The 19,002-nt window shown below is 40.1% G+C and overlaps 2 protein-coding genes across 6 annotated transcripts; one reads left to right on the top strand and one right to left on the bottom strand.

Annotated features, from left to right (window-relative positions):
* Positions 1-2,607: 2,607 nt before the first annotated feature.
* Positions 2,608-5,042, top strand: LOC143518478 (DELTA-stichotoxin-Hcr4a-like). Of its 2 annotated transcripts, none has more exons than XM_077010963.1 (3): positions 2,608-2,759; positions 3,720-3,865; positions 4,268-5,042. In XM_077010963.1, exons 2-3 carry the CDS (start codon positions 3,723-3,725, stop codon positions 4,695-4,697), a joined length of 573 nt encoding a protein of 190 aa, XP_076867078.1. In that variant the 5' UTR covers positions 2,608-2,759; positions 3,720-3,722; the 3' UTR covers positions 4,698-5,042. The 2 variants fall into 2 exon arrangements, with proteins under 2 accessions (XP_076867078.1, XP_076867079.1); XM_077010964.1 differs by having other exon boundaries at positions 2,698-2,759; positions 3,630-3,865.
* Positions 5,043-7,795: 2,753 nt separating this feature from the next.
* On the bottom strand, positions 7,796-18,823 carry LOC143518466 (NACHT, LRR and PYD domains-containing protein 1b allele 3-like). 4 transcript variants are annotated; one of them, XM_077010947.1, is made up of 14 exons: positions 18,674-18,823; positions 18,467-18,517; positions 18,245-18,283; positions 17,166-17,179; positions 16,689-16,749; positions 16,499-16,594; positions 15,458-15,674; positions 14,429-14,518; positions 14,116-14,333; positions 12,791-13,044; positions 12,217-12,327; positions 12,001-12,076; positions 11,303-11,338; positions 7,796-10,969 (listed from the first exon to the last, which is right to left on the bottom strand). In XM_077010947.1, the coding sequence occupies exons 2-14, from the start codon at positions 18,483-18,485 to the stop codon at positions 10,704-10,706; spliced, it is 1,497 nt and encodes a 498-aa protein (XP_076867062.1). In that variant the 5' UTR covers positions 18,486-18,517; positions 18,674-18,823; the 3' UTR covers positions 7,796-10,703. The 4 variants fall into 4 exon arrangements, with proteins under 4 accessions (XP_076867062.1, XP_076867060.1, XP_076867063.1 ...); XM_077010945.1 differs by having other exon boundaries at positions 12,001-12,139; positions 18,674-18,821; XM_077010948.1 differs by lacking the exons at positions 17,166-17,179; positions 18,674-18,823 and having other exon boundaries at positions 12,001-12,139.
* Positions 18,824-19,002: the final 179 nt, after the last annotated feature.

Raw genomic sequence — 19,002 nt, 5'->3', positions numbered from 1 at the left:
TACACACAGAACTCCCCTCACTCACTCACGGGGATGACACCGTTTGAGTGTGTGCTCGGTCATCGGCCGTCGCTCTACCCCTGGAACGCCGCCTCCTCAGACCAGCCCATCGTCGAGGAGTGGTGTCGGAGAAGCGAGCGGGTGTGGGAGGACACCCATCAGCGGCTGAACGAGGCGATCTGAGTACCCCCGTTCATTCCACCTGCGTTTCCGGCTGCCTCTGTCCCGACGGCTTCGGCGTCACAGCTATATTATTTTTTAAACCCTTTGTTAATTTGATTTCTTTAAATTTTATTCATTTTATTTTCTATTTTATTCCTTTAAAATCTTGTTTAAATTTTTATTCATTATATTTTTTGGCAATAACCTTCCCAAGGTGATAAATCTTGGGCCGTAATAAGCTTCTTTCTTTTTTCCTGTGGAAAGCACTTTGAATTGCTGGTCTGTATGAAATGTGTTATATAAATAAAGCAGCCTTGATGAGTTCTGTGATCCAGAATGTGTATGATGAAGATGAAATTGGGAGAAGAGGGACCAAAACCAGGACGTTTATCAGTGTTTGCAGTATCCACCACCTACAGCCCAGAGAACAGCAGATGGAACTGAACAACCAGGTATGAGACTCGTTCTAATCACCTTAAATATTTGATCCCCTCATGATTAGTTAATTATGATATAAAAGCTCATCAAGGTCTTTATTATAAAGTATTCAGATTTACTTCAGTGTGCAGAAGGATGTGACGTTGTCCCCAGTGCAAATACATTCAGCAGGTGTTGGAGGATGGTTGATGTTATTTTCTCTTTTTGTTTGTTTGTTGTTTTTGTTGTCTATGTGTTTACAGTATATACAGCATGTGTTGCTGTAGTGTTCATGCAAAACCAAAAAAAAAACTGTCCCCTTGTAATTGCGGTTTAAAGAGACATAGTTTCAGAAATTGGGTCTTAGCAAAAAACTGCAAAACATTGTATAATTGTATAACTTCGTGTGTGCGCGTGTGCGTGTGTGTTTGTGTGTGCATGTGAGTGTGTGAGTGTGTGTGTGTGTGTGTGTGTGAGTGTGTGTGTGTGTGTATGTGTGTGTGTGTATGTGTGTGAGGTGGAAGGACAGAGTAGCAGTCAGCTACTCTGACTACTGTGGTCAGACAGTTTATCAAGAGTATCAGTGTACCATCACAAGGCCTAACCTGAAACAGGCATGATTGTTTTGAAGGTGTGGCATTTCCATGACAACGTGTTCTATTTATTCTGGATAACTGTGGATTGCGACACTACTGAGATTTTGTGCCAAAAGCAACACCATCTTTGCCACTGCAACAGAGATTAATAAAGTATAAACACACACACACACACACACACACACACACACACACACACACACACACACACACACACACACACACACACACAGCTAATTTTTCATTTGGGCCTGTTTCTACAAATGCCATGTTATCTTGCTACTTTGCCACTATGCATGAAAAGCGCTATAAGAATAAACCAGCCTTGTCCTTTCCTAATACAAAGATTCACAGCCGTTCCTGTACTGAGACTAGTTTGGGGTTGGTGGAACCCTAAACAGTCCTTACTCTCTGCTAGCCCTCAAACAGCCCTGCTGTACATTCATAGACTCTTGAATAGCACTCAAACATACATACATTTCTAAGGCAGAAATATTTCAAATCTTTTGCAAGTCAGACACCAAGTGGTTAGTGTGGACACACAGGTCTTTGCTGACTGGGATGCTGCCATCCAAAACATGCTTTTTCCATGCCTGCACAGGACTACACAGTTTCAATCAGAGAGGGTTTCGTGAAAACATATCTATATTTAGACATGTAGTGAACTTTAAGAACTTTGATCCATACATTACATTCATATGAATTCTGACTAATTGAAAATAAAGGTTCAAGTGCTTATGAATGAATTATGAATGAGAAATGACTTCTCTGTGTCAAAGAAAGATTCAGAAACTGGAGTATGAATGAGAACAATAATGTGTTTAACCACATGTAATGTTTCTTGGTCATGTATTTGAAAGAGTCCTGATGGGTTAAAATGACAGAAAATACTTGAAAAGAGTCCATTCTTCCAACCCCTGATTGCTTTGCTTTAATACTGCATTAACAACCTCAGATCACTCCAACCCTCTCAACTTGACTGATGAAATTGATCTGACTGTGTTACTGTCTTATGGCCAATAGCATAATGTGAAAGTTATATCACTTGAAAACCTTTCGTCCTTGGGACTCCTGAGTGGCTCAGTGGTCTAAGCCCTGTGATTGGGTGGGTGATCCCAGCCAATGGCAGAGTCACACCCAGCCGGACGCCCAAGAGCAGCATAACAGGTCCAACTGTCCAGGTGAGATGGTCCTTCTCGCGTCCCATGGGTGTCTGCATGCTGGTGTAGGTGGAGCTCATGGTTGATCTGGTTCTTACCTGTGTCTTAGGGTGAAGCACCTCTACTAAACATGAAGGATCAGGTGTAGTTTGTTGAAATCAGCCCTTATAAATAGGCAGGTAAAGGTCAGATGTCATGAAGGGTAAAGGTAGCTGCAGCTCCTCACTGCTCCCCTGTGTCAGGTGTGTTCTACGGGACTATTTTGTTAAGTATAATTATAAACTGGAAAGGGGAGTGATGTGACTTGTGGGCGTGTCCTGGGGCAAGAACAAAAACGTGATGCTGTACTGCTGAAGTCAGTCACCCAGGTGGATGTGTAACCTGCACAGTGACACCTTTGGGCAAACCTCGAATTTAAGTACCGGTAAGTAGATTACTTCTTGCAAACCACACCTTTGTTGTTACTATTCAGGCTTATTCATGGAAAATGTACTACATTTTTCATATCTGTCATATCATTTATAGTTATTATAGCTCCGCTGAGCTGATCATCAATTTGGTTAGAGAGGTAAATATGATCAATTGAACACATGAGTTGCAATTAATCTAGTCCAGGGTTAGCAATGTTAACAGGAGATCTAGTCTAGGGTTAGCAGTGTTAACAGTAGATCTAGTCCAGGGTTAGCAGTGTTAACAGTAGATCTAGTCCAGGGTTAGCAGTGTTAACAGTAGATCTAGTCCAGGGTTAGCAGTGTTAACAGTAGATCTAGTCCAGGGGTTAGCAGTGTTAACAGTAGATCTAGTCCAGGGTTAGCAGTGTTAACAGTAGATCTAGTCCAGGGTTAGCAGTGTTAACAGTAGATCTAGTCCAGGGTTAGCAGTGTTAACAGGAGATCTAGTCCAGGGTTAGCAGTGTTAACAGTAGAACTAGTCCAGGGTTAGCAGTGTTCACAAAAGGGTGATAATCCGGTTTGTCTGAGTGTAACCGGTAATCTAGAAGACCGTAGGATCTTACAGTATGATGTAAAATGGAAATTATGTATGTGTTTATGTGGATTTTACATGGGAGAGTAAAACAGTGTCTCATATGATCACACTGGGGGAGCCATTTTATGTAAATGTAAACTGTGGAACTGTGGAATTATGGAATGTAAACTGAAGACAGACAAAGTCTATCCAGAAACTGCAGAGAATAAACAGACCCATAATATCATTGTTTTTATTGTCTTAATGTAGAGACCCTTATCAGTCCAACAAAAGCTGAACAATGTTATATGTTTGCCTTTCATGACAGGTTACCCCTGTGCCTTTACAAGGACATTCATGAATAATAGTAATGATGAAGAATGATTAATTCATTTATTAGTTTATTCATTCACTACAGGCAATGGCATTCACATCAGCAATTATTCCTGGGGCATCTTTGACCGGCACAAGTGCTGAACAAATATCACAGGGCATAAACACAGGAAGAAATGTTGTTATTGAAATTTCCAACTTCAGTGACACGTATACTCTGGGAAACCCGAAGTAAGTAAGAATGGACACTTTAATGAATTAATTCTGATTATTTTTAAACATTCACTTTGTGGTTTCCTGTGCTGCTATGGGGTAACAGGCTGAGGAGTTAAAGAGAGAATGCATCAGACATCGACTATTAGCTTGATGAATTTGGTTAATTCTTTAAATTCAGTTTAAAACTGTTCAGGATAAAAAGTCAGGATAATTCAAATTATTCAGATTCAGAAAACTTTATTCATCCCCGGGGGGCAATTGAGGGATTTATATCTAGGTCTTAACACAATGAAGCTTTTCTCAGTTTCCAAAATCACTGAAATGTAAAAACAATCTTAAAGCATTGTCACTTGATGTTGCCAGAGTAATGGTGACAGGATCCCTCATGTTGACCGAGTTCCTTCTCTCCCTGTACAGGGTCCACACCAGCAGTGGATATTGTCTCAGTCCTCCACAGCCTACAATCCAAAAAAAGACCAAAGAAGCTTGTTCATTTACCAAAACATCAGACACAGCCTGTGGAGCTGTAGGGGTCCTCACATACCAAATGCTCACCAATGAATCCTATCCTGTAGGTGAACTTGCCATTATGTTCTCTGTGCCTTATGACTACAATATGTATGAAAACTGGTTTGCTCTTGGCATTTTTAATGCAGGCCTTTCATGTAATGATGATCTGTTCAAGAAAATGTATTATGATCCATCCACCAACCACAGCACATTCACCAGAGGCAAAGGGACAGGAAGTGAGATCACATTTTCTGGAGGAAAACTCTGTATTAAGGGAACAATGTCACCTGCAGGCAAATCAATTATGAAAGTGGAGTTTTGGGATCGGTTGTTTTGAAGCCTTTTACCAAAACTCAGGAGACACATACCTGAGGCTCAACATGTACATTCACCAAAATATATAGGAAGAAACAAAAAAACAGGAATTTGAAAATGTATAAACGGACAAGTCAGCCAGTATACATAACACATGTACGGCTTACTACAAATAAAAAAACTTGTTAATCTGACTTTTTGCAGATTAACACACAATATTATGCTGCATTTTAAAATGTTCAGTTTGGCTGATTGGGTCTCCAGGATACCAAATATGGCAATTGATGAATTAGTTTCAAATGTAGATTCATTTATTTGCTTTTCTGTAATGTTTCCTGTCACATAAATACATGATGGGGATTTTGTCAAGACACCAACTCTTGCTCTGTTTACTATGTTTATCTGTCTGTAGGTAGATCTACTCACAGAACAATTATTCAGTTTAGGGGTGTGGCGCACTTTCAAGTTCTTCTGGATCCACTGCCCTATAAATATCTAGTTGGCACTAGATACTAAGTTATTCAGCATACTAAACATTTAACAGGTTCTTCTCCTTTAAAATATCTCAGTTCTCCCTCGATCAGAAATAAAATATAGCAGGTTTCCTTTCACCACTGACAATCGTCTAGACTTATCAGGTTTAACACTCGTCCTCATCATCAATGGAGGGAGTCAGATACCGTTCTGTAACCTCTCCTCACTGACCTATGACGATGCACGGAGGCGTGTGTGTGTGTATGATTTTTATTCAAATGTTCTGGAGTGTTCTGTCTCAATAGGCTTCTTGGTCATTCATCTCCTTCACATGCAGTTATAACACAATGCCACACACACACACCTGCACACACACCCATATACAAAACCTCTCCAAAATATTTCATCCTGACAAACACTAACACATGGTTGACACTAACATACATGTATGAAGCATGTACCTTATATCAAAACATAAGCACTAATTTAAAGGTCAGACAACTCCTTATATATATAAGAACTATATACAGATACAGTTAGATTTGAAAGTTATAGCTGCTTGGAAGAGAGAAATATTAAAGAATTTATATTTGATATGTTATATTTAATAGTAACATCAGAGAAAAGCTTATTTCATATGGCAATTTCAATATACAATGTCAATACATTCTAGTGTTATTTATGAACAAAGTATTCCAAGATTCAGTAGTTTGTACAAATCTCTTCACATATAGGCTAACCAAAATTTGCATTGACGTTCTTATAGCATTAATTAAATCACCAAACAATCCTGCCTTGAAGTACAGACACTCTTTACTTAGGAAAACATCAAGGCTTTCTTAGTGCATTTCTAAATCTACACATAAGTGTCAGGAAACACCATTCCTGGATTGGGCAGGCCTGTGAACAATATGTGACCTACGTCCCCGATACATGCAAATGCACACACACACACACACACACACACACACACACACACACACACACACACACACTCTAGCTGACCCAACACCAACTCCACCCTCAACACTCAACCTTCACCATCACCACCTCAATTCCAAGTAATGACTTGAACTAAATACAAGTGAATAAAAGAAGACTTGAATCTTTTGTCATCATCAGAGCAGTGTCATTTCCATTTTCCTCCGCAGAATAACGTTTGACTGCTAGACCACAGACTCCTAGACCACAGACTCTGAGACCACAGACTCCTAGACCACAGACTCCTAAACCACAGACTCTGAGACCACTGACAAGCAATACTCAAGAACTTTTATGGGCTTCTCACACATGGTCACGCTTCGATTAATCTCTTCAGTTGTTATTCACGTTGGACCTGCTTGTGAGCACTTGTTGGTTAGGATCAGTGACTTTTGTCCATTGGATCATTTATTCATGCTCATGAGACATGATTCTACCTGTGAGGATTAAGGTGTTGATTCCTGGAATTTGCGTTGCCTCTGTATGAAATTCAAACAAACTTGCCCTCGCCTGTCGTTGAGGAGAAAGTTACTGCAACAGAGCCAACATCGGCTGGCACGCTTCCTTATGTTGGTGTGCTTGGGCTATTTTATGAGTCAGTAATTCCCAGTATTAGCAGCACTTGTGTCGGCTTCCAGTCCCCTCGTGGTTCACCCATCCATGATGCAGTAGGAGATGTGTTTGTACAGGCTCTCCTTATAGGAGGACAGCGCCACCTACTGCTATTTTAGAAATAATACACTTGGATGTTTGCATTTGTAAGTTTTGCTAGTTTCTTTCTTTTCTTTGGCAATGTTCCTCCGGGGAGGAGGCCCCGAGGAAGACCCAGGACACGTTGGCGAGACTATGTCTCTCGACTGGCCTGGGAACGTCTCGGTGTTCCACCCGAGGAGCTGGCTGAGGTGTCTGGGGAGAGGGAGGTTTGGGTTTCCCTGCTCAGACTGCTACCTTCGCGACCCGGCTCCGGATAAGCGGTAGATAATGGATGGATGGATGTATGTTCACACGTCCACAAATCAGCCCAGTCCCATACAGCCATATATCCATACTGTATACTATATCCCATACAGCCCTATATCCATACTGTATACTATATCCCATACAGCCCTATATCCATACTGTATCCCATAGAGTTCTATATCCATACTGTATACTATATCCCACCCAGCCATATATCCATACTGTATACTATATCCCATACAGCCCTATGTCCATACTGTATACTATATCCCATCCAGCCATATATCCATACTGTATACTATATTCCATACAGCCCTATGTCCATACTGTATACTATATCCCATCCAGCCATATATCCATACTGTATACTATATCCCATACAGCCCTATGTCCATACTGTATACTATATCCCATCCAGCCATATATCCATACTGTATACTATATTACATACAGCCCTATATCCATACTGTATACTATATCCCATACAGCCCTATATCCATACTGTATACTATATTCCATACAGCCCTATGTCCATACTGTATACTATATCCCATCCAGCCATATATACACTTCCATACTGCTTACATTGTTTATTCTTCCTTCCATCTTCCACATATCGACTGCCATATGTTACAATGTTCCAGTTTGGTCTTCGCTGAGAATCGCAACAGCAAATGAAGGACCAAGACAACTTTAATGGTAAATAAATGTAGGTTGTTTTTATTTTTGGTTGTTAGTATTAAGTGTGAAAAAATGATATTATGAAGCAGCCAACCCAGAGGCAATGCGACTACTCAGAATATTATATGTTTATACTTCTCATTCAACCACAATCAAATTCACTCTATCCGGATTAGTCAGGATATGGTTTTTTTTAACGATGACATGCCGGAATGAAAACAAGTTGAAATGAAATTGCAGTAACGAGGCTATTTTTAAAATGTAAGGAGTAGAAAGTACAGACAATGGTGTGAAAATGTAAGGAGTAGAAGTAAAAAGTCAGCTGAAAAATAATTACTCCAGTAAAGTATAAACAAAATTTCTACTTAAGTAAGGTAACGAAGTATTTGTACTTCGTTACTTGACACCTCTGCCTCCATCACCTGCTGAATGTATTTACACTGGAGGGTTGGCACCTCCATGCCAAAAATAACTCAAAAGCAATAGAGAGTTTGGTGAAGGTGAATCACAACAAATCGTGGCTGTTCAGTGAACCAGTTTGTACTTGAGCAGCCCGGTGCAAACTTATGTTGTTCCAAACGACAACAAACCTGGACTGTTCTGGTTCATCCCCCTGGTGATGGAGAATGAGTATGTTGTGCTCTGTGTTGAAGAAGGTGATGATGCAGTGTTGTAGGGACAAAGAGTGGCATGATGATGAGTGGCAAATTCACTGCGCAGTTGTTTCACACTGTCACTGGCCCAGTCCGGATAGACTCACTGAATGGATGTTGCTGATGGTGACATTGTCAGTAATGATGTGCTATTGAAGTTGTCGGAAACGTATGCAGTTGTTTGCTCTGACCATATTGATGATGGTCGCTTTCTGTTCTGAGGTGGATAGCCACCCACCAGGAGGTAGTCTAGTACATGATGTAGTATGTATAGAGGACTACGTATCTATTCTCATTTTGAATTGTCTGGATGATGCTACAGTGTAGCAGCACAGATAAGGTTGGACTCTTTGCCTCCATAAAACCCAACATATGCTTGACCACATGGTCAATCAGAGTGGCTCTGATCTCATCCATTATGGTTGCTCATCCTCTTCCTCATTCTCTTCATCGTCATCTCTATACAGGGTTCATACACTTTTTTGACAATTAATTTCCATGACTTTTCCATGACTTTCAGGCAAATTTCAATGACTATACATTCTCTAAACATATGTGTAGACATGAAAAATAAGAAAAAATCCAGGCCAAAATTCCACAGTATATCATAAATTAATGAAAAGCCACGTGGTTTAATTGAAAAAATAAACATTTACCGTATTTTCAATATCAATATACGTCGCACCTACAAAGTTTTTTAAATGGAAAATGTTGTAGCTATAAGCCGTATCCGGGCTAAAAGTGAGTCCCCGCTTACCGACGGGTCTGGTTAACAACGGACTGGAGTTACGACCGACTTTTCGTAATTTTGCGCGGTGCGCGAAGGTGCAGTGGCAGCACAGTAGAGTGTAGTGGAGTGGTGTATAGTGTATGATAAGCTGAAGCAGCGCAGCCTCCACCGTAGCCCATCTCGACAACGCGATCGCTCTTTCTCGCGTTGTACGCACGCAGTTTTTTTCTATACTGTATTTATGATTAAAGCGTATCTAAATCTAGGGTCACGCTTAACGACGAAAACTGCTTTACGACAGACTTTTCAGTCTCTAACCCCATCGTTAACCGATTGGTTAACCGCACATTTTGCACATGTCCTTGTCTTTCTCAAACCACAGCTTGTATTTGTCCAACTGAAGCAGCCATTGTTGAATCGGCATTTACCAGCATTACGCTGATTTACATGTCAAAGTACAATCTACAGCTCCGTTTGGAGTCCGTCGCTAACGCAGCGAACTAACGTGTGAAGTTACGTTAGCGGTCCGCACAATGAAAAAAAAGGCTATATATATATTTCTTCCGGTTATCAGAACGACAAACATTTATTGTGTCAAGCAAATTTCCATGACTTTTCCAAAACATTTGAGTATTTTTATTTTTTCCAAAACTTATCCAGGCCTGGAAATTGCTATTTTCAAATTCCATAACTTTTCCAGGTTTTTCATGACCGTACGAACCCTGTCTATATAATATTGAACTCCAGTGATGTGCACACTAAGATTTGCAACTTGTGGCCTCTTTATAGGGATTAGGCTTTGATGTCTAAAAATGAGCTAGAAGTGTTGTAACATGAAAACTGGAAATGAATTTGGGAGTCATGGCCTGGTGGTTAGGGAAGTGGTCTTGTGACCGGAGGGTCCTGGGTTAGATTCACAGACCTGAAGCCATGACTGAGGTGCCCCTGAGCAAGGCCCTTAACCCTCAATTGCTCACTTGTATAAAAATGAGATAAAAATGTAAGTCGCTCTGGATAAGGGCGTCTGCCAAATGCCGTAAATGTAATTTTGGTAGGTGAGTGTAGCAGTTGTGTGGCAGTGTTTTCTAAAAGAAATACATGGTTTTCAGTTTAAAACGCTGTGTCTTTAACGTTTTTGCAAAAAGTGTGTTTTAGATTTTCTAAATGAGTGTAAGGCAGAGAATGTGCTTAAGGTTTAGTGCACCCGGTCAATAGATAAGACTACATGGGTTAGTTGTTTAGTGCACCAGGTCAATAGATAGGCTACATGGGTTAGTTGTTTCAGAAATTGTGCTATAAGGACCACTTTTTGTGTCTTAGCAGCTGCAAAAAACTGTAATAGTACTGTATAGAACAGGACAGATGCCATGCTGAAGACAACAAGTCTACAATCAGGTGCCATGCTGAAGTCCACAATCCTGCTTCAAGGATTCAGTGGCATCTGAGCTGTATCTCTCCATGACTCATTAGAACTCATTCATGTACACAGACTTGGTCACAGACCTATGAGAACTGGGTAAAGACCCATTTGACTGAAGCTCCTCTAAGCTTAGGTGGGTCCAGACTCCAGTTCCTTCAGTAAGAACGGCTGTTTCTGCTTAAGGATTCCATAGAACTCTTCTTCCACAGCTCTGCCTCCTGATGTCAGAGCTTGGTATAAGATCCTCATTCTCTCCTGAGAAGTTCTTGCTGCTTGTATGCTGCTGTACATTTCATCACTGATCATGCTTTTGCTTTGCAGCCCGTCTGCTATCTCCATCACTGAGGAAACTCTCTGAATGAGCTCCTCCCTGTGTGTATTCACAAATGCAGCACCTGGAATTAAAACATCAAAGAACACCAAGGTGTATGTCTCTTCAGAACCATTTTTTCTCTCCATCACACACACACACACACACACACACACACACACACACACACACACACACACACACACACACACACATTCACTTTCCACCAGCCTCACACTCCAATATACACATTCTAATATAAAACTGTAATTCACTATAGTATGAAACAATAATATAAAATACGTATTCAAGCATCTCAAATGCATGTCAAGAGCATGTCTTGTCAAATGCATTGAAAGAGCAACACAGTATTGCCAGGTGTGAGATGATTAGAGCTCTATATACTGGAAGCTCATACCTGCATCCACACTGAGCAGGGGTGACTCTGTACAACCTGATGGGATCAGACAGAATCTATTATTGCATAATTTTATACACCTGCGGCCATGGAAGTACACCTGAATTAGATCATTTGGATGGGTGAGCGCGAATACTTTTGGCAATATAGTGTGTGTGTGTGTGTGTGTGTGTGTGTGTGTGTGTATGTGTGTGTGTGTGTGCGACTAGTTGCACTTAAGTCGCCTACAAAAAGACTTCAGACTTGACTTGAAACTCGTACCTAATGACTCTCGACTCAACTCAGACTCCAAAGTAACTACTTAAGGTAATATATAAAAAAGTTATTTTCCATCTCCTGTCCCTACTCATGACTTCATTTGGACTCCAGCCTATAAACTGTATTTTGCAACTTTTGAACATCTCTGATTTTATTAAAGCAGGAACTGTACAATTTCCAACGAGTACTTGTTAAATGATAATCACCTGTTCTAAAATATAATGAAACACTATTTTTATCAGTGTTAAAAATGAAACACTAAGAAGCCATGCCTCTTTTTAAGGCTACCAAGGAGCTCAAAAAAAGAGAACCACATAATGTGTTTATAAGACTGTTAGACACAAAAATGACGTGTTATTGGTAAGCACTCTTCTCTTTGTGTATCTCAGATTATATCCTATTTTGTATAGTGTTCCACTGCGTGCATTACCACAGGATACCTGTAAGATACAGCTGGTGGGGCTTCCAGACCTCCTCTTTGTTCTCATCCAGGAGGCTTACTTTGACATGGTCCGCCTTAGGGTACATCACAAATGTGGGGTGGAAATTTGGACCACAGTCACGATCAAATGTTGCAACCTGAGTAAGAAAATGGCAGTCTGAATACTCCAAGATGCTGATCTAATGATCTAATGATGATCCTTTGATGTGGGTACCTCTGGCTCTGGTGTATGATGGTCACAAGAAGGTCTGTAATTTTTACCAGGGATCAGTACGCATGAGGAACTGGTATTGATATGTTTAAAATCCATATGATGATTCTGCACCTGCAAACGTGTTTTCATGCGATATTCAAAATGATCTTGTTCACAAACACAACTATAGATATTACAAGATGGAAGTTGGAAAAACTCTACAGTTTGGAGATTCAGTACAGTGTAGTGTGGTGATTCAGTACAGTTTGGAGATTCAGGACAGTGTGGTGATTCAGTACAGTGTGATGATTCAGTACAGTTTGGAGATTCAGGATAGTTCGGTAAATTAGCAGTTCCATGCTTAAGAACACCTTGATCCAAGTGAGTTAATGAGAACGTTTAAGAAGCCGTGTTTAGAGCAGTAAAATCATGTTGGACTCTCATGATAGAAAAAGAGTATCAGGGTTAGTAAAGGATATCACTGTATTGTAATATACTGTTAACACAATACATAGTAAATAATGGCAGTTACAGTGTTACTGGAATAATGCTGGTGTGGTGTGAAGAGCTCCCTGTTTTGATAAAGGTGAAGTACCTCTTTCACTGGAACGTTCCCTGGGAGCAAATGGATGTTTAGCTGTTTCAGGTTTTGCCTGCCAGTTATTGGTTTACAGAAGAACAGAATCTGTGCATTGATGTGTCGTGCAGGGAAAATCGTGTCTAGCAGCAGGCCAAAGAGAGAGAGTCCACTGATGGCAACGATCACATGTGTGTCTGTCACTTTCACTGGTTTAATGACCTCCACATTATCACATGTGAAATGGGCCACATCCAATTCAACCTGTTTCTCTGTAACACACAAGCAGAAAAAGGTTTAATCATGGAGAGCAAATTTGAGTTAAATTTTATAAATACCTTCCTGGTTAAGAAAGTTATATATATTGTTAAAAGTTCTAAATGTTTGTTGCATAAAACCTTAAGCCTAACACAAAATCCTAACAGAGTGAGCAGCAGATCACAGGGACGTCTGTGTTATGTTACCCTTCAGCTCAGCACCTCAGAACTCCCATTTCCCAGCATCCTCGGTCAAGGCAGGTCGAAAACACATCATTGAGGACTTCCTCAATTGTCATCCCCAGACATTTATTGGTTCTGACTGTACTTTCCTGCTACTGTGATCTTTTGGATTAGCCCCTCTGTGCTTCTGCTGGCATGATGTGTTTTTGGTTTTGACCACTACCTGCGTTTGGATCCTCACAGTCTGAAGCACAGCCCTGCATAACCTGTTCTCACGCATGAACATCTTAAACGAGTGAAGACACTCTGTTATTCCTCACTGAATTAGTGATGACAGAGAACAGTATTGCCGCACAACGTGTTAAGATTTATGCTCACTCAAGGTTGTAAATGAGACAGGCAGGCAAGATATTACCTTATCTTGGCTAAGGTAATACATAATACACAATACAGTGAGAAGAAACTATTTGTATCAACTGTTTGTACATCCATCTTATTGTTTTTGTGTTTACCGGAAGCAGAATTCTTAATTATCAGTGAAATAATAGTATGGCTGGAGCTACGTGTGTGTGTGTGTGTGTGTGTGTATGTGTGTGTGTGTGTGTGTGTGTGTGTGTGTGTGTGTGTGTGTGTGTGTGTGTGTGTGTGTGTGTGTGTGTGTGTGTGTGTGTGTGTGGAGGGGAAGAGTAACCAGTGAGTCCAATGTGACAACACCTGCCTCACTCACAGTACACGTCCCATTAGAATTTATTTTCAAGGATCATTTAATACTCTTTAATACCCAAATTCTTACAGGGCACTACAACGTTCTCCATGGGATGAAATGAACAAAAATTAGGATAGAAAAATATCTTCAGAATTCTGGAGACAAGATTTATCATAAAGCTTCAAACATGAATTTACCCAAAGCGATTTCACAGTGTGGCAGGTGCAGATGACTGACTGAACCTTCAAAGCAGTCTATATTGTACAGGGGTCCTGCAGGCTGCATGTGTCCTAACCCGTCCATGAGACGCATGTCCCAGGAGACGATTCTGTACAGCACCTCCCCCTTATCCTCCATCTCAAACACGAGGTTGGTGATTTTACACTGGAACACACCAGCGTGAGGGCACTGGAACCTGCAGGACAGAAGACCCATATGACAGAAACATGTCAGATACAACAACCTGGTTGTGCAGTTTGTAGGTCAACATGGAATATGCACATACAATACCTGTATGTGTGTCTGTTCTTATTCTCTAAATAGGTTTCAGGAATAAATACTGAAGTCTGCAGTGACTTGGTTTCCTGAGCATTGTCAGAACTGGAAAGAAAAAAAATAATGGACAAAACATTTAAGATAACTTTGGGTTAGAGTTAGGATTAGGGTAAGGGTTTAGGGTTTAGGGTTTAGGATTAGGGTTTAGGGAAGGATCCGAGGTGAGCAAAAAAAAAAAAAAACCCCAATTGAGCAGTAAGACTTGTAATGCTAACCATAGCACTACAAGACAACAGAGATGGGATTGTAACAGTAACGAAGTAAAGATGGGATTAAAGGGCATGCAAGTAAAGAGTACCTCGTGTTCACATCATTGGGGAGGATAAGAATATAACTTGGGGAGGATTTGGCTAATTGGGAAAGGATTTGGAGTGGGATATAACAGGGATATTTAATAACTGGGATCCGTTTCTCTTGTGATCGATGAGACTTAGACTTGTTGTTTTAGCATATGATTTATTTATGTTAACATTTATTTATGTTAATATTTTTACTATTTTACTAATGGAGACCTATATAAAAGTCTGTCATTACAGGCCACTCAACAGCGCTACTAAATGAGAACACTGGTCAATTCCACCGAGAGTGTTCGTTCACATGTGACAACCACCACATATATGATAGGCAGTTTGCTTCTTTCATTTATTGCTTCTTAATGTCATGATGCCGTGTTATGGAAGTCTGTCATTATTACCGAATAATACTGTTTTCTGAGATTTGCAGCAGAAACATTAGTAGCTGTTGGTTTCAGTCAGTTTCCCAATTTGCTCAATATCCTGCATGAATAACAATATTCATATATTGTTGAATATATTCAATTCATATATTGTAACTCAAAGTTTAAACAGTAATAAATAATACAAACGTATGTATAGTGGGTGGTCATCTCTCAAGCACATTCCCAATCACCCACTTAATGATTATCATATTCATGATTATCAAGGAAGACTGACCATGTGTTAATGTTGAGAGAGGTTTACTTACCAATAACCAGAGGTCCCACTCTCGGAATCCCACTGAAGCAGTTTGTCCATTCCTGCCAGTTCAGTTTTCTGTTTCTTCAGGATCTCGTCTATTTGATTGCCGTGTTCATGCAGTTTCTTTGCTATTTCCTCCAGTATCTTTTTCGTTGTTTCAATCTCTTGGTCTGTATTCTTTAGGAATTCATCTTTTTCATCCGGATGGCTACTTTGTACTGTTACTGTTGTATAAGCATGGCAATTACAATGATAATATTATACAGTTATAAGATTACTGAATTATAAGATTAAGATTACAGAATGTTGAGTACATTTACAGTAATGGTATAAGGAGCACATATAGAATTACAAATATCTTGGGAGTTGTTGAAGAAGACTGAAGCACAAATATGAATGAGATTAGTAATGTTGAATTTAATGACCTGCCTCTAAATGTAAGCTTTGTTTCACAGTGTTACTGAAAACCAGGCTGAACAGAGCTGAACACAGCAGAACTGTAACGTGATGGTTAGCCAGAGGTGAACTGGGTGAGCCACCACAGGGTTTGGGGTAGATAGGACCCACTGAGTGGTCTTAACTGGGAGTGAGAACAAAAGGGGCAACAGGGACCAGTCAGGAGAAGGTAGAGGGTAAAAGGAAAAGGGGCAAAATCCCTGAACAGTTTGAGCGGGAAGAAAAGGACGCAGGGGAAGGACTGGCTCTCTCATTCAGTGAGAAACAGAACTACACTTCCGAACAACAGAACTACACTTCCCAACAACAGAACTACACTTCCCATCAACATCCAGGGGAAGGACTGGCTCTTCGTTCAATGAGGCAAAAAAGGCTTCCCAACAAAAGAATAGCCAAAACAAAACAAAACTTGTTCTTTAGTTTCAAAGCAACAGCTTTTTGTTGAGTAGAGAAAATGACCCAAGACGAGAGATAGAGAGACTGGAGAGAAAGAGAATAAGAGGCCACAATTATCCTATGGCCATATCATATGCATGAAACGAAATTATTTAAGATTTGTGTAATGGCATAACATCACCACTCATGAACTCACCAGCAAACTGAGATAGCATTGCAGTTTTCATTGTCACCAGTTGACTGCTCATATCTGTAAGTTCTTTCATGATGTCTTTTGCTCCTTTTATACATGCTAAAATATTAAACATGATTGTCAGTATAGTTTGTGGAATCTTCACCAAACATCTCTGCGCTTGAATGTGGACCCCTTCTCCTCACACACTCACCTGTCAGCAGAGAAGACGTCTTCCTTTGCATCCACTGCACTACTTTCAAGTTGTCATCAATCTGTGAAAGTGAGTAAAACCGTGCGATCAGCCATCAATAGTAACTCACATTCAATTATACAGTTAACACCCCCCTTCCATGGGGTTATGACCCCATCTACAGAATGGAGTCAAGAGTGGAGCAAACAGGCACCGAATGTACTGTAGTCCAGGATGGATCCTACATCTTCCAGCGGGGTACCAAGTTCAGCCAGGACATCTGAGAGATATAATCTTCTCTGTGATCAACAAACTCTCTCCTCAAGCGGTTTTGTGTTCTGTCGAGCTTGTGTGTGCATCCTAGCTAGCATCTTTATATGACACTGACATGTACCTGACTGCTCTGCATCAGCTATTAATCATGAAAATAAATTACGGTTAGTCCAAACATCCTTTGTGTGTGTGTGTGTGTGTGTGTGTGCATAATTATTAACATACCTGATCTCCAATACCTAAAAGAAAAGGGTAAAACAAGTAAAAGTGCTGTAGGTTTCCATCATTCACTACATCAATCACCCTTTGCTATCAATTCATAGTTTTCGGATGACATCACACAAGCGCTTGCATCATTTTGGTAGGAAAGTTTAAGTTTGCTCTGCTGTGCACTGGCTGTTAGCGATGGGTTGCTAATAAGTTGTATCTCAGTGGTTAAGGTCAAGATGTTACTGTTGGGAAGGCCTTTAACCCTCAATAGCTCAAACTGCATTGACATCTCATTGTATTTCTACAATATAGCTATCTTGTAATAATAAATAGCGATGTTGACGCCTGTGGGCTGGATCACGGACCCATGATGACACAAAGCAGCTCTGTACGATGCTGAGAGCCTATTCAGTGCAGCAGTGTACGTCTTGTGATTTGCACAGACTGCTCTTTGTAAATCTGACAAATGTAGCATTTTTTATCTATATATTAAAATTGTTATTGTTTATTTAAGATTGTAGCATGGAAATCTATGTTGTGTGCAAATACAAATTGCACTGAGATAGCAACTGAGCAATACTTATTTAAATAGCAGTATTATGTTTTAGATACCCCGTGTTCCCTGTGAAAGCTCAATAAGCATTCAAGTTTGGTTATGTCTGCAGCTGTTCTAATTTTTTACATATTTCTCTGTCCAGGAAGGAAATGGCCTAAGACGTTTCACTGCTTTAATCTCATCAGTCCAAAAGATGCCAGTTCATAACTACTCCTACTAGATTTGGGGTGAATAAAGTGCTTTTAAAGCAAGGGGTGTAGTTAATAAAAAAGAGATTATTGCCAGTCCTCCCTCATATAACTTTTTTCATATTACATGTTTTCTTGTTAACTTTACACAGTGTTTTGTGTTATTGGACCTGTCTACCGTGGTTGTCATCCAGATGTGTGCCCTGTTTGGTGTCTGTATGTGATAAGCTGATCTCATGAATGCTGTATGCTGCACCTCATTTATTTGAATAGAACAAAAGTCTTAAATTGTTTTGAAAGTTTGAAATGTTCTATTCAGAGAGGGAAACCGATATTATTGAGATACTTACCCATTAAAGCATCCCCAATATTGCAATTGAACTCATCGTCTTTGGGGAACACACACGCACACGCACACACACACACACACACACACACACACACACACACACACACACACATTAATATCAGGTGTTCACACTCTTTCTAAAAAAAAGATTATTTCAAACTTTAAAGCCCAAGTTATTGTAGCCTAAACAACGCAAAACACTGATCAAGGATGGTTGTCTTACCTCGCGATGCAGATGCCATCGTGATCGTTTATAGGTTCAAAATAATAAAGGCTGAGAGAGAGAACAGCTTTACTCAAACGCGCGGTCTGTTGCTTTAACAGTTAATTACTACAGTGTTACACGATAGGCTATGTAGGGAATAAGATTTTATTATTTTCTGTTTTGTGGGTGACTAGCGTGCATTGGCACAACGCCAACTTCTCTTACCTTTGCTGTTCTTCACACACATATCTACCTTTCAGATCAGCGTAAATTACAGTCACAAATTCATCCCATGAACAGTTCACCCCATTTTGCTGTTCAAGTCCTAAGTACTTTCGTTTTCATTCCAGTCATTCTCAACTGCACGGGAAGCTCCGCCCCTCCGCACATTCATTCAGCAATCTTGAGTTTCAGAAGGGCGAATTCGTTGTAGATTTTATGTGGCACTAATAATAATAACAATAATTATGATCTAAAATTAATATGAGAATAAAAGTGCTATTTTATCGTTTCAATCGTCTGCATTAATCAACTACATGCAGCACACGTCTGCT

Source organism: Brachyhypopomus gauderio, chromosome 7 (genome assembly GCF_052324685.1).
Source record: "Brachyhypopomus gauderio isolate BG-103 chromosome 7, BGAUD_0.2, whole genome shotgun sequence".
NCBI lineage: Eukaryota > Metazoa > Chordata > Actinopteri > Gymnotiformes > Hypopomidae > Brachyhypopomus > Brachyhypopomus gauderio.
The sequence above is the reverse complement of the archived record's forward strand: the minus strand, read 5'-3'. Positions and strand labels throughout refer to the sequence as shown.